Source organism: Labrus bergylta, chromosome 19 (assembly GCF_963930695.1).
Source record: "Labrus bergylta chromosome 19, fLabBer1.1, whole genome shotgun sequence".
In the NCBI taxonomy this organism is placed as follows: domain Eukaryota; kingdom Metazoa; phylum Chordata; class Actinopteri; order Labriformes; family Labridae; genus Labrus; species Labrus bergylta.
Genome location: NC_089213.1, coordinates 19,856,426 through 19,869,774, shown reverse-complemented (window position 1 = coordinate 19,869,774; position 13,349 = coordinate 19,856,426). Strand labels below are relative to the sequence as shown.

Sequence of the window (13,349 nt, the reverse complement as noted above, 5' to 3'; positions counted from 1 at the left end):
TGGCTGGAGACTGCTCAGCTCCTGCAAGATCAGACGGCAATCTTTATTTGACCTAAATATATTTTTTTTTTTTTTAAAGTTATCTTTGTGGAAAAAGAAAGCGTGGACGAGATGCACAGTGTTTAAAAACATCCTTCTTTACACTAACACTTACTCAGTTTGAATGTTCAAAACCTGCACTTTGGGGAGATTTCCCACCTCGCATGCACCCAAAAAACTGCTAACTTCACAGTGGTTTGCTTAAGCCACTTTAGTCAGAGCCACAAGTAAACCCTGAGTCAAACAGAAGAGCCCTTTCTTAATTGACTTAATCACTGAACAATAACTGCATTAACAAGTGCAGACTCATGCTCGGATCTTTCTAATTAGAGCAGCAAGGCTTTTGAGAATGTTTGAGCTTAAGTCGAGCATGAAAAGGATTGTCCACTGTTATTTTTCTTGGCCGGCTCGTCTGGTCAGATCAAGGCAACCAGTTCCAGAGGGATTGGGGCCATTTGCTGCAGTCTGGACCTTGTGATTGGGCCATAAGACCAGTTAGTCTCACCAAGTTGGGTACCAACCCTTAATGGAGTGGACATTCACTTGGATGGGTTTTTTTGTTTGATCCTCTTTTCCCTCTCGCGGAGGTGTTGGGAGAGTTTCTTTTGATCACCGTCAAACTGTAATGCAAGCTTTTCCCAGGTCCTGGCATTTTACTGTTGCATAAGAATAATGTGACGGTTTTAATGATCCAAGATCCCCTGTCTTCCGTAACAAAAAGGTCAGAGTGTAGAATCACCAACAAAATATAATCCAGAGGAAAGGTTTGATCTATTTGCTTAATTTATCCCATACATTCTGACCTCAAGACAGCAAAGATCCCCTTCCAAATCATTCAGGTGAATTAGGAAAAGAAAAAAAAGGAAATGTGAGATTCATTGTGGTTACAGCTTTTCAACAACTCAAAATACTTTTTTTGGAAAACTTCAAATGGAACAGGCACTTTAAACTTGTATTTTATGGCTCCTTCTTTTACCTCTTTCTTTAAATTTAAACCCTTTAAACCTTTTTTAACATCTCATAAGGCCTTGTGTATGTTTTATAATCCTCCTGATTTTAAACTAGAGTGAACAGTATCTTTTTATAGCCCAGACTTGTATGAGTTCAGTTTGTTTTTGCGTGTCTGTAGTGAGGTAGTGTTTTTGATGGCGCGCCCTCCACCCCTCTAACCGGCTGTCAGTAACACTCTCCACACTCCAAGCTGGAGCGTGCTTAGTCCCAGCTCTAAAAGGAATAAGAGTGGTTACAAAGGCTCTTTTGACTGCTCCTGAATTGGCCATTGACAGAGGTCTCAAACCAAAGTACTGTCATTTCCTGACTCAGTCACTTACATATTCCTGCCTTTTGAAAGGCAGATTGTCTAATTGTTTAACACAGGAAAGCTGCGACACATCAGCTGACAGTTTTACTGTGACAACATGATGGTTAGAGTGTCTTTCTCTGTGGGGGAATTCTTGCTCTAAATGCAGCGCTGCTTTTGTGTCTCGTTTCATCTCTCCTAAGACCAAAACCAGACGTATCAAAACCACATCAATCCAACATAAAAGTCACTAAATCAACAAATCATTAGCCCCCCTCCTCTCTTGGTCTCTCTGATATATCCCGTTTGGATCAAACTGGGTTCAAGAGGAGGAAATGGATAAAATGAAGAAGAGAAAAGAGGTTAAAGAACAAGAGTGAAGCCTGAGAAAGCCATTAAGTGGTGTAAGGAAACGTCCAAGTGCGCAGCGGAAACAAAAGGTTGGTGGGGGTCGGACGGAGTGAGACCAAACTGTACTATGTGTAGTGCACAAGTGCTGATGTAAGTATTTCAAAGTTCCCATATATTCCCCCGAGTGGCTGTCGACTCCCAGAGCTCAGCAGGGCTCTGTGGGGCGTGAGTGAACACTCAGAGTGACGAGTGCAGTGGAAAAACAAGAGAGAGAGAGAGAGAGGAAAGAGGTGAGCCTGAAGGGAACCTAACAATCGCCTCCTAACACTGGGACCCTGCAGTCTGCTCGGGGTCATCCCAGACTGTCATGGCATTCCGAGGGCCACCAAATCTTCGAGTATGAGTGTGTGAGCCCTTCCTTACAGTCTAGGCTGTTTGTACTTTCAGGCAGCCGATACATATTTGACAGTGTGACCTCGCTCAGCTGTTGTGTGTTGTCACGTTGGATACTCTCAGTGTTGATAACTGGATGGGATAAATGCTGTAGAAAGAGGGGGAGCATTTGGCTCCTGAGAAACTTTGATGTAAATCCCCCAGGGGGTAGAAGCAGGGCCGCCCTGTCCATCGACACCTTCTTCCTCAGCCTGGTTTGGACAGCTGAGAGACGAAGAGGCGGAGGAGGAGATGGAGGAGGCCAGGCTAACAGAGAGCCGTTTGTAGAGGCTGATCCCTGGTACAGGATGCTGTTTTGTTGATGTTTAGGTAACACCTGCGTCATTCATCATGGTGTGGTTAGACTCCACAAGACTCTTAAATTACCCTTTTCTCAAATTAGATCCCATGTCCCTCCTCTATCTGTTATTTACAGCCACATTACTATTCTAAGAAGTGAGAAGTACACACCTTGACATACACAAGTGGGAGGTCAGTTTTATCCCTTACTTGAAGGCTGAGCCTTCATTTGTTGTTAATTAGTGCTTTAACTTAGTGTGATATCAATGTTTTCATACGTTCAATATGAGCAGCAGTTTATAACCTATTCAACCAATTCTTATCCAAAGTACTACTGAACACTACTTAAAAACAAAACCCCATAGAAGGATCATAAATCGAGGAAGTTGGATTTAGTTGTTTGCCAACAGAAACAAGATTTTTGTTTTAAACCCAACTGGATGAGGTTTTGGCAGGCAGTAGCTCAGCTAGGGACTTGGGTTGGAAACCAGAGGGTTGCCGGTTCAAGTCCCGGTACGTACCAAAGGATGGAAATTGGTCTGGTTGCTGGAGAGGTGCCAGGTCACTGCTCGAGTTCTGCTGAGGTGTTCTTGAACAAGGCAACGAACCTCCAACAGCTCAGAGGTGCTCCCTTATAGAAGCCCCACTCTGACATCTCTCTATAAAGCATGTCCACTGTGTGTGTGTGTGTGTGTGTGTGTGTGTGTGTGTGTGTGTGTGTGTGTGTGTGTGTGTGTGTGTGTTTCTCTCAATAAGGGTGTAAACTTGAGTTTCCCCTTGTGAATTTATAAAGTATCTATATATCTTAAAAATAAAAATACAATAAAACAAGTCATTTGCATTTTGACTTCGGTGTTATCTGTTATGGGGAAACAGGTTTGGTTCTATTTATTTAGTGGATTGCGCGGTTAAGACTTTAGCTGCTTTCTAAAAAATCATTTAGGTAGTATAATAAATCATAGACTATATATACATGATCACTGATTTGATCTACTTTTTGTATTTTTGTAGAAATTGAACATGTATTGCATTTTGCTCTGGCCAACTGACTAAATGAAGTGCACATGAAAAACTTTGGGTGTTTGACATTTTTAGTGAACATCTTTAATCAATGTCTGACATTTTGTCATAATAATAACTATATATATATATATATATATATATATATATATATATATATATATATACACAACAAAGTACGAGAATCTGACCCAAAAAAAAACAACAACAACCAAACAACAAAAAGAAACCAAAAACAAAAGTTAACCCAAAAACCATAAGAACCCAAGCAACAAATACATAATATTTCATATTCTTGGTACCTACATTTTATTCATATAATAAGTTGTAAGTTGTACAGACTAAATGATTGATCAGTTTATCGGAGGAAAACTTCTACCAATGAATCTATCTGTAATTTAAAACAAACAAATCAAACCGTGTGGAACAAAATCCGTTTGGAAATCTTTACCCTACATATCATACTAATCACTCATGTTTAACAGTCCCTGTCTGAATTAACACATTGCCAAAAGAGGTACAGCTGTCAACACACGATTCCGTTGTATAGCCAACAGTGAGTCTATATGTGCCACGCTGAGTAAAGACTTGAGGATTAGTGATGTATAGTTATGTAATATGAGTTGGCCCTGGGAATAATGTCGACATTTTTGACTTGTGAGAGACTCCAGCTGCATTCCCACACGTCACTACACAGACCTGCATGTTCCATAAACTGCAGTAGACACGATGGAGTAACCTGGCCCTGCTGTTGTTATGGAACACTGTAAACAAAGTCATGTTAGATGATCAGTTACTAATGTGTCAAACTTTCACGTCATGCACTCCAGATAAAGATTTCAGTGATGATGTGCAGAAGAAGGAGAGCACATTTTCTCTTCATTTGAAAAATTCCATTATTTTCCTCCTCAGGATTCCAACCAACAGCATGTCCAGGTTTACATTTGACCTGTTATATAAACAGATCAGTGAGTTATCTTTGAAGTCGCATGTGGAGGTCAGATGATACAGTGAGGCCAACGGGAGTTTGGGGACCACCTCGCCATGCATTCCTCGGAGGCCCCTCTGACAGGTGATCTCTCTACAGGGCACTGTGGGTTTGTGTCATAACCACAGAGAGCCTGTGTGTGTGTCACAGTCGTAGATTTAGAAAAAGATCTGTCTACTGTTGTCGGTGTGTCGCTGATTCTCCCAGCACCTGTCTCTGCTTTCCCTAACGCCTGTCGCGGTTTACCCCCCTCCCACTATAAGCACAAATGGCAATCCTCTAAGAGGCTGCCTAATGTTTGTGTTTTGTGATTTATAATGTAAATGAGTAAATTTATTGTCACAATGGAAACTGAGGACCCGAGGAAGAAGAGATTGGGTTTATACTGAAGTTAATGGGGATCAAAACAAGCAGACAAAACATCCTTTATTTTGTTTCTTTGTAATAGAACTCCACATGAGGGATGGAAATTTGTAATGATTTTCTCTGTTCTCTTTTTTAATACAACTTAGAATGTGAAAAGCTTTGAGGGCTTTGCTGTCAAACCTAAATCAAATGCAACCAATTTTCTTTAACTTGTGCATCCAATGGTTGCCTCTTTTGACTGTTCTTGTTTTACGTAATCAATCACTAAAAGCCTTCATAAGTCCATGTCAATTCCAGGTTATAGCTCGTTCAACAACTGGAAGATGATGAAAAGGTATGAAACGCACTCTGACCATATGAAACATTCTGGTACTGGTACTCTGGTACTTCAAATCTTCTCCCTAGGTCCTTTGGGTGGAGTTGAAAAACATCTTGCCACACATTCATAAGCAGCAGTTCCTATCAAAAGTTGTTAGCTGTACTTGAAACCTCCCACCCTTATAACAAACTCTTGATGAGAAAATACCTGTCCTGTTTTCTGCATGCTGTGGTCCGCGTGCGCGACTTCCTCCCCTCCTTTCTCTTTTCCTCCGCGCGCCAACTCTCCGAAAAGAGGGTGTTTCATCTTTGTCAGCTTTTACCAACCAGATGCAAACATCAGCAGGCGTTTTATTTGGCGTTTCTTCAGAGTTTTTAGAGTTGGTCGTCTGCGGTTAAACACATCACACACTACTGGTCTTCCTCACTTGTGCGCGCTCCACGACGCGCGCCGGAGCAGAGGAGCACTGGAGCAGAGAGACGCGCGAGGAGGGAAGAGCAAGCTGATGTTACACTACAGGAAACAGCTTAGCTGATCTTAATGACTAAATGCTTCTTATTGCAGTTATATAGCCTTTATTTATTTTTTTATGGAGACGAGACATGACCATTACGCGCTTGCTTGTTTTGTAGCCTTGATAAGTGATTTAGCAGGTTTTAGATACTTTACCTGTTTGGACTACCATCCCTGCCAAGTAATGACAGGTTAGCAACTCAACTTTGGACTTAATGCGTGTGTAATCACTTCTCTGCACCCGGCTGATTACTTATCATAATAACTGACTCTTTTACAATGATCGCTGAAGGTCAGGTTTTAGCGCGACGCACTTGTCCCCATACTGAATGTTTTTTTTCTTTTGCGACCCTGACTTGATTTACAGATAACATCTGAACTTATTAAACCGGGATTACAGTGATGATATTCACAAGTGGGTTTTGATCGCAAGCCTACTTTTGGTCCACTTTAAAGCCATGACAAACCGGACCATGACTTGGGCAAAACTTTGCAGTGCGCTCTCTCGGGTCATCTAGTCAGAAAAGTGTTTAATCTTATGTAGTCTGAAGAAGATGTTAGGAAGTCCGTCCAACAACGGCGGTATCAGAATGCTGGTGCCCCCGGCTCAGAACGACGACAGGCGGGTAGAGTTCGTGGCTCTCACCGCTGTTCACACGGAGAGGAGCGAGCCGTCCACACCGGAGCGCGGACACCCGTCTCACCGCACAGGGCTCCTGGGCACCCCGCTGCCCGGCCCGCCGGGACCGAGAGCCAACTCATCCGCTTCGAGCAAACGCTTCAGAAAGTTGCAGAACTGTCTCTACAACGTGCTAGAAAGACCAAGAGGATGCGCCTTCATCTACCACGCTTTCATGTGAGTAAAACTTTATCATAGTTGTTTTTTTTTAGCCTATACTGGACTGCACGTTTCTTTTCATGTAACAACTATTTTAACATCTCTTAAATCGAGAGAGTGAAGCCATATGTTACTAAGACATGCTTCATTGGACTTGTTGCCAGTCATGTGATTTGATCAGTTAGGCTCCATGCCAGCAGTCAGTTGATGAATTGTCCAATTAACCATGCAAAGTTGCATATGCAGCAGTTAGCAGGGTCCTGTGCCATGCATCATCACAACAGGGGTCTTGTGTTCAATTTACACCTGACTCTATCTGATTAGATCAGCAGGAGGACCCAAAAGGTTTAATTGAATTTGATTCAATGTGATTGACAAAAATCAAAATACGCTCAATTACTTTCAAGCGTGTCTTTCTTTGCTTGACTCAGGGATTTACGTTTGATTTAAGTTTGCAATGGTACACACATTGCAAACTTACTTGTTTGTTACAGCATTTTTTTGATAATGATAGTGATAATCTCACCAATGAAACTTATGCACTGAATCTAACATTCACACTAAAGCAACTCCCCCGCTGTACTGTAGAAGGCATTTTGTCAGAGCTTTAAAGTACCCCTCCGTCCATATGCTCTATAATGTAAACAACATGTAAACACTGGAAAAGTGTGAGGTAACAGGACGCTGTGGCTGTTTATACAGTGACCGACCGACAGCAGAGGACTTACATGTGAAACATTCAGCACTCATCTGTCCAAACCAAATTGTACTATATTTCATGTGGTTGAAAATGCACGTGTTTCAGATTTAAAATTAACCTCATTCATAACTAACAAAGCACAGGAGTGCTCTAAAGTGTCTCTTTAAAAGTCAAAGTTCACTTAGAAAGTATTTGCCAGTTCACAAGTGTGTCAGTATATTTCCAGACATTTTCAAGGACAGCCATGCACCAGCAGCTGTTTTCCAGTTGTGCCAGTGGACAGAGCACACTTGTGAGTGCTCCTTGGACCGGGCTGTGCTTTCCCCTGTCATCGTTAAAACAAGTACAGCAGTGTCCTGCATGCCGCTGCCATAAAGTGTGTATAACAGAGGGAAATCCCGCTGCAGAGCCACGACTCAAATGTCTTCCCGTCCTTCAGCGGCTGCACATCTTTGACTTCGGATTGGCTAGTCTCACTTCTTCTCTTTCGAGGTTCTTCCTTCCCCATTACCACAGGATCACAGACATGTCTTTGCAGCTCATGCAGAACTTCATGTCATGCACCTCCTCCACCCTGTTCTTCCTATTAAGAGCAATGGCCTTTGCAGGGTAGATGTGGGTGACATTCTCCCTGACATTACTGGCTGGCAGCTATGCCACTATTGTTGTATTTCTGTCAGAGAAGGCAGAGCAGGCACTCTGACGTGCCCAGATCAAGTTTCAGATGTCCCCAAAGACAGAGCTGGACCTACTTTAGAAGTGAGCCGCGTCTTGACTCTCCTTTTTATATGGGCTGTCTTAACATTATTACAAAATAAAAGAGCCTCAAAATGTGCTTGGCTTTTGAAAATTCCTTGCCCTATGTTGTGATATATGTTGGGTGAACATATGTCTAGCAGGTTGCATCGTTCCCATGATCACCCCGAGCTGTGCGTTTGTTTTGACTAATTTCATGTGCGGGGCTCACCATGCTGAGAGCTGCGCCTCGTGAGGGAAATTCATTGTGTGATGAAGCTCAATTAAAGTGGTGCTGATCTATTGTAATTAAATGAAACAGTACACTGCTGTGTAGGGAGCCATGCTAACCTCCCTTGATCCTTTAATTAGTCCTGTGTTGTAGCGGGGGGGGGACACTGAAACAGATGTGTCGTTTCTAGAAAGTCTGTACGCAGGTGTTTTAGAGTATGGGGGGGATAAGGGAAGCTCCCTTCTGAAATATCTCTCAATAAAAGCTCACTTTCATCCCATAAAACTCTGTAATTGTTTTTGTTGCTGCACATGAGAGGCATCCCTTTAAATGGGTGTTTCTCTGTATGATAAAAGGTTTTGGGAGACTTTAACATCCTGCCTTCTAAAGGTTTCCTGTTACATTATTGTAATCTGTTTGAATGTGGACTCTCTTCTGTGGATGAGAAAACATCCTCACACACTCTCTCCTGCCTGTAACAGCTGTATGCTAATTCCCCTCCTTTATCCGCCTCACCTGTAAGCCTGGCATTAGTTTCAGCAAGAGTACAGACTCAACAAAAAGCTTTTTCTTAACTAACGAGAAAAGGGAGAGAAGGAAGAAACTTGTTAAAATAGACAACAATGATGTTCCTGGAAACTTGCATAAATCTGTAATAAAGTTTAAAAGCTATAAGAATTCCTCCCCAACCTCATTGGTTGCTTAGAGGCATGACCTCGAGTTTGAGTGTTAGCGCAGACTTTAAATGGTGCATGGCCTGTTTAAAAATATGAAGTGGCCCTTGTCTTGTAATGGTGCCCTCACACACTGACAGCAAAAGTGCAAGACTTTATTGTTAGATTTGAATCCCCTCTCTTTCTTCCACCTGAAGTAAAACAGTATTGCAAGTATGAGAACGGGTCTAAGTTACTATGGTCTGTAAAAGCGCCAGAATTCAGAAAGAAAGTTTGGGTTTGAGAAGGCCACCCATTGTAATGTAACAGCTATATACATGTTGTCTGCAAAGAGCATCTGTGTGATATTTTATTACACCTTTGGGTAGGAATCCAACAGTAACATTTACTACAGTAAAAGAAAAAAGGAAGTTAGTTTACATCATACAAAACAGAATATAATAATTAAATATTTTTTTTAATTATTTAACCTCAATGTATTAATCTCTATCAAATAGTTGAAATGTCCTTCTCTGACCATGGAAAAAATGGTTCATTAATGAATCATGTCAGCTCTATTAATACACCCGTCATCTGTGCATGTTTGTGTGTTTTTATGCGTATGGAGTGTCTGTGTGTTAACCCTGTAGTGGATGACCAACAGCATGCAGGGGGATTGGTTACAGTGTTTCCCCTCACCTTTGACCCCTCACCCATTTCCACCATTGGCAGTGCCTCATATAGACTGTTTTTAATGTAGTTATTCATCCCCGCAGGAGTTCCTTTGGGGCCGTGGAGTTTGAGTCTAAAATCAGGCTGCCAGTCTCAGATCAGGTTCTATAACTTTTACTGTTGCTATGGAAATGAAGTGGCCATGTTGGGTCCTGATACAGGTGTAGTTGGTGTAGGTGGTGTAGGTGCTGTTCTCCATCTCAGTCCGGAGCTCAATGAAAAATACAGTGAATAGTGCATGTGGACGGACAGAAAAAGCAGTCAAGCCGGAGCACTGGCCAGCCAGAGTGATTGATTGGTTCTAAGGAGGTTGAAATTATACCGGTCATGTATTATATATGTCTCACAAAAGAAGAGCAGAGCTGTGAAGAAAAGTTACATGGAGTACAAGGAGGAGAGCTTTACCATCTGTTTTAATGTGCTTAAGAGAAATGTAGAAATGTAGTTGGTCTCTGTGCTTAAAACGTTTGAAATGTAAATTATTTTGAGAGTGTCAAGTATAGCTTCATTGGCTCTGCAAATACTGTATTTTATTTTAACTTTGTTTAATCTCTTAAGGTGAGGTTTTGAGATAAGCCCTCATGGGTTTCTACCTCACCTGCACATTTTTGTTTTATTTTTTATTTATTTTTATTTTCTGTTTGATTCTTCTTTCAAAAAATGTGCAAATAAACTAAACTAAACTAAACTAAATATTAAATAGAATCAAAATAAATGTAATGCATTTGAAACTAATTGTGTCGTCATGGTCACCCTATTCAGTATATGAAAACAGAGCTTTAAAGTCATTTGGACGAGATATGTCTAAGAGAATGGTTTACGATGCCCTTGTGATGTCACCAACGTTATCTCAGCAGTTGTCTTCACTAAACATCATTTGTATCTTCCTTTAAAAAAATCTTATGATTTGGCTTTCTTTCAATTAATTTCATAACTTCTATTTATTGTGACGTTACACTGACTTGTTACAGGGTCAGTGGCAACTCTGTCTTTCCAATTCCATGCCAGAAGCGCTTGTTCTTGAGCGATCGTGATTACTCATAAGATTAATGTTCGTTTTTGTGTAGAGAAACAACGCAGGTTAGGGCGAGCGACATCAAATTTATTGAGGATAAGGCAACGTTTGGTCACAACGGTTACTCTGCTAACCCTGCATGTGCTCAAGGTTTAGGAATGATTTTGATATTGGCTACAAAAGAGAAGTGTCGCTTGCATAAAAATCACTTTCTTTGTTGAATCCTCTGTGCGGATTTTTCACATAATACTGAAACTCATCAGACTTCCTCCTTTCATGTCAAAAATAGAGCACAACTTAAAACCTTTGTCACTTACTCATTAACATATCTCATGTTGGGACAATGATTTTTTTGTATATCAGAAGGACAGTCTTTAAAAAATGAAGCTGTAAAGTTCCTGGAAGGTGCATTCTTAAGTGTTCATGGAGCGTAACTTATCAAGGCTGCTGCTGCAATCATTTTGGCCATTCTGCTTTGAACTTTTCCAGTGAGTTCACAACCTTAATGCGTAATACTTCATGCTTTAAATAAACGCTCATTAGTCTTACAGGGAATTACTTCTTCCTACTTTCCCCCTTCATTCTGAAACAGTTTAACCCATTTACAAAAACAACTTCTCATGTCTCAGTTAAAGCAGTCAGATAAACCTTTCAGGCCCCGTGCTATGTGGGATTCCCTTCACTGAACCTTTGATGGTGTTCCTTTATGAGAGCTTGTGTCTAAAGCCACATTATTTATAGACGTGGAGGGAGATACCCACAACAGGACTCACAGTCCTAATGCTCTCCATAACCCCATAGCTGATGGTTTGGGCTACGAGGCTGTGTACCTCAGAGCCGTACACAGAATGCAGATTGCAACCTTTCCATTAATCTTTCTGACATTATTAAAATCATTTAGCTCAGAGATCTTGTTGATTTTATGTGTCCCCCTTCATCTGTCTATCCTTGCATTTTTCCTCCCTCTGAACCCAGTTTCAACCAGCTTATCTGCTTTCACACCCAGGTCATAGAAACAGTCTGGTCTGCTTTTCTAGGTTCCAACCATGCGATACAAAATCCACTAAAATCACCCTCACGCCCCCTCCTGCATTCACCAAAAAAAACCCTGACGTGTTTGCCTTTTTTTATTATTGATGCTCTAAGTAATGAAAATCAGAAAATAGCTCTTTGTTTTGTTGTTTGCTTTTTTATTTAGCACATGAATGGGTTTTTATTGATGACTCAGTAAGAGAAAGAAGGGGGGAAGTGGCACCATAAGGCAGTGAAGGGAGAAAGCCACTCGGCACTTTGTGTTTGGTTTTTAACCTTCTCAGGACTGCAGATCGGATGCTTGTTGTTCATTTACTGCTGCTGTTTTTTTTTAATCACTTCCCCCCAGCAGGTTGTGTAAATTCTGCTCCATTAAGAATCTTTTATGGTTCATGTGCCTTCACTCCTCCGTCACTCTCTTCCTCTCCTCTTCTCCATCATTCACCCCCCCCCCCCTTTTTTTCTTCCTGAGTGGGAATATCATCTCTCACTTGCTGCACCGCCCGCCATAATTGACTTCCCCTCCCTCACTGTCTCTCCATCTGATCCTCTGTCTTCCTCTTAGTCCTGATTGGCTGGTCTGCTGTGTGTAAGAGTATTTGAGATCAGCTATGCGTTTCCTAGTTATAAACAGATACTGTCAATAATAATAATATAATATAATATAATAATAAAGTATTAAAATCAAACAGTTCGAATAATATATCAAATGAATATGATTTACTGAGTAGTGAATTGTTAGGACATTTAACTGTGAACTATTTTGCTGATTAATTAATCACATCATGTCTCCAGGAAAAACATTTAAAAAAATCTTACATATATTTTGATCATTTATGGCTTTTCTTTTAGATATATGATTGTATTCATGTTTTAGTTTGGCATGACAGGGAAACTATGGAGTTTTTTTTTTCTTAGATTGACTGAATAATATACAGCCAACAGATGGAAACCTGGTTAGGAAGGGATGATAGGAAGGATATAATGTAATATACTGTATAGATACATGCATACATACATACGTACATACATACATACTTACACACACATACACACACACACACACATACATACAGTACATACATACATACAAACATACATACATACATGCACCTTTTAAAACTCTTCATGTTTGTCTCCCCTCCCCTCCCGTGGCATGTCATGTTCAACCTTCAGGTCTCAGGACTCTCTTTTGTTGGCCTGCCACATTCTGCAGCCCCTACACATCCTTGCCTCTTCCTTGCATTGGCTTTATTTCCCAAAGTATGGTTTGCTGTCAGCTAACACTACGATGTGACACAGAGGACAAGCAGAAAAAGGAGTAAGGAGTACGTGGGTGCCTGAATTTGGAGGAATGAGAATGATAACGTGATACTCTATTGATCCCTGTTGGAAATTTTTCTTTCCGCTTGTCTCTACAACAGAAGCACATAGAGATCCAGTATCTGGCTCAAGGGCAGTTTAGCGGGGCGAATGGTTTCTGATGGTGGATTGCAGGATAGCCTCTTTAAGCCATCAAGAAGAGCAAAGGATGAGCTTCCAGAAAAAAAGCTAATTAATATGTTAAATAATAATCCCTTTTTTGAGGTGCTTATTGTTTTATGTCCTGTAAGAAGGGAAGGGATTTTTGTGTGTGTGTGTGTATCAAGGAGAGTACAGGAATGATATGGAGAGAAAGGAGAGTAGAGGTTAGCTGCTGTATTAATTTCTCCTTTCGGGGCAAATTGTGTCTCATGGGGAAGCGCACTGTCTGTCCTGGGATGGCATGACGAGAATCAAGTTTC

At 41.1% G+C, this 13,349-nt stretch overlaps 1 protein-coding gene across 8 annotated transcripts in view; it reads left to right on the top strand.

The window, feature by feature from the left end:
- The first annotated feature begins 5,328 nt into the window (after window positions 1–5,328).
- The window catches only part of LOC109999224 (potassium voltage-gated channel subfamily KQT member 4), a 43,166-nt gene continuing 35,145 nt past the window's right edge, over window positions 5,329–13,349 (top strand). For 3 of the 8 annotated variants that reach the window (XM_020654213.3, XM_065947821.1, XM_020654210.3), the window contains exon 1: window positions 5,333–6,484. In XM_020654213.3, the coding sequence (XP_020509869.2) occupies window positions 6,183–6,484 (302 nt within the window). In that variant the 5' untranslated portion in view covers window positions 5,333–6,182. Of the gene's footprint in view, window positions 6,485–13,349 lie in introns of all 8 variants that reach the window. The other 5 variants (XM_065947817.1, XM_065947818.1, XM_065947820.1 and 2 more) reach the window with 3 other exon arrangements.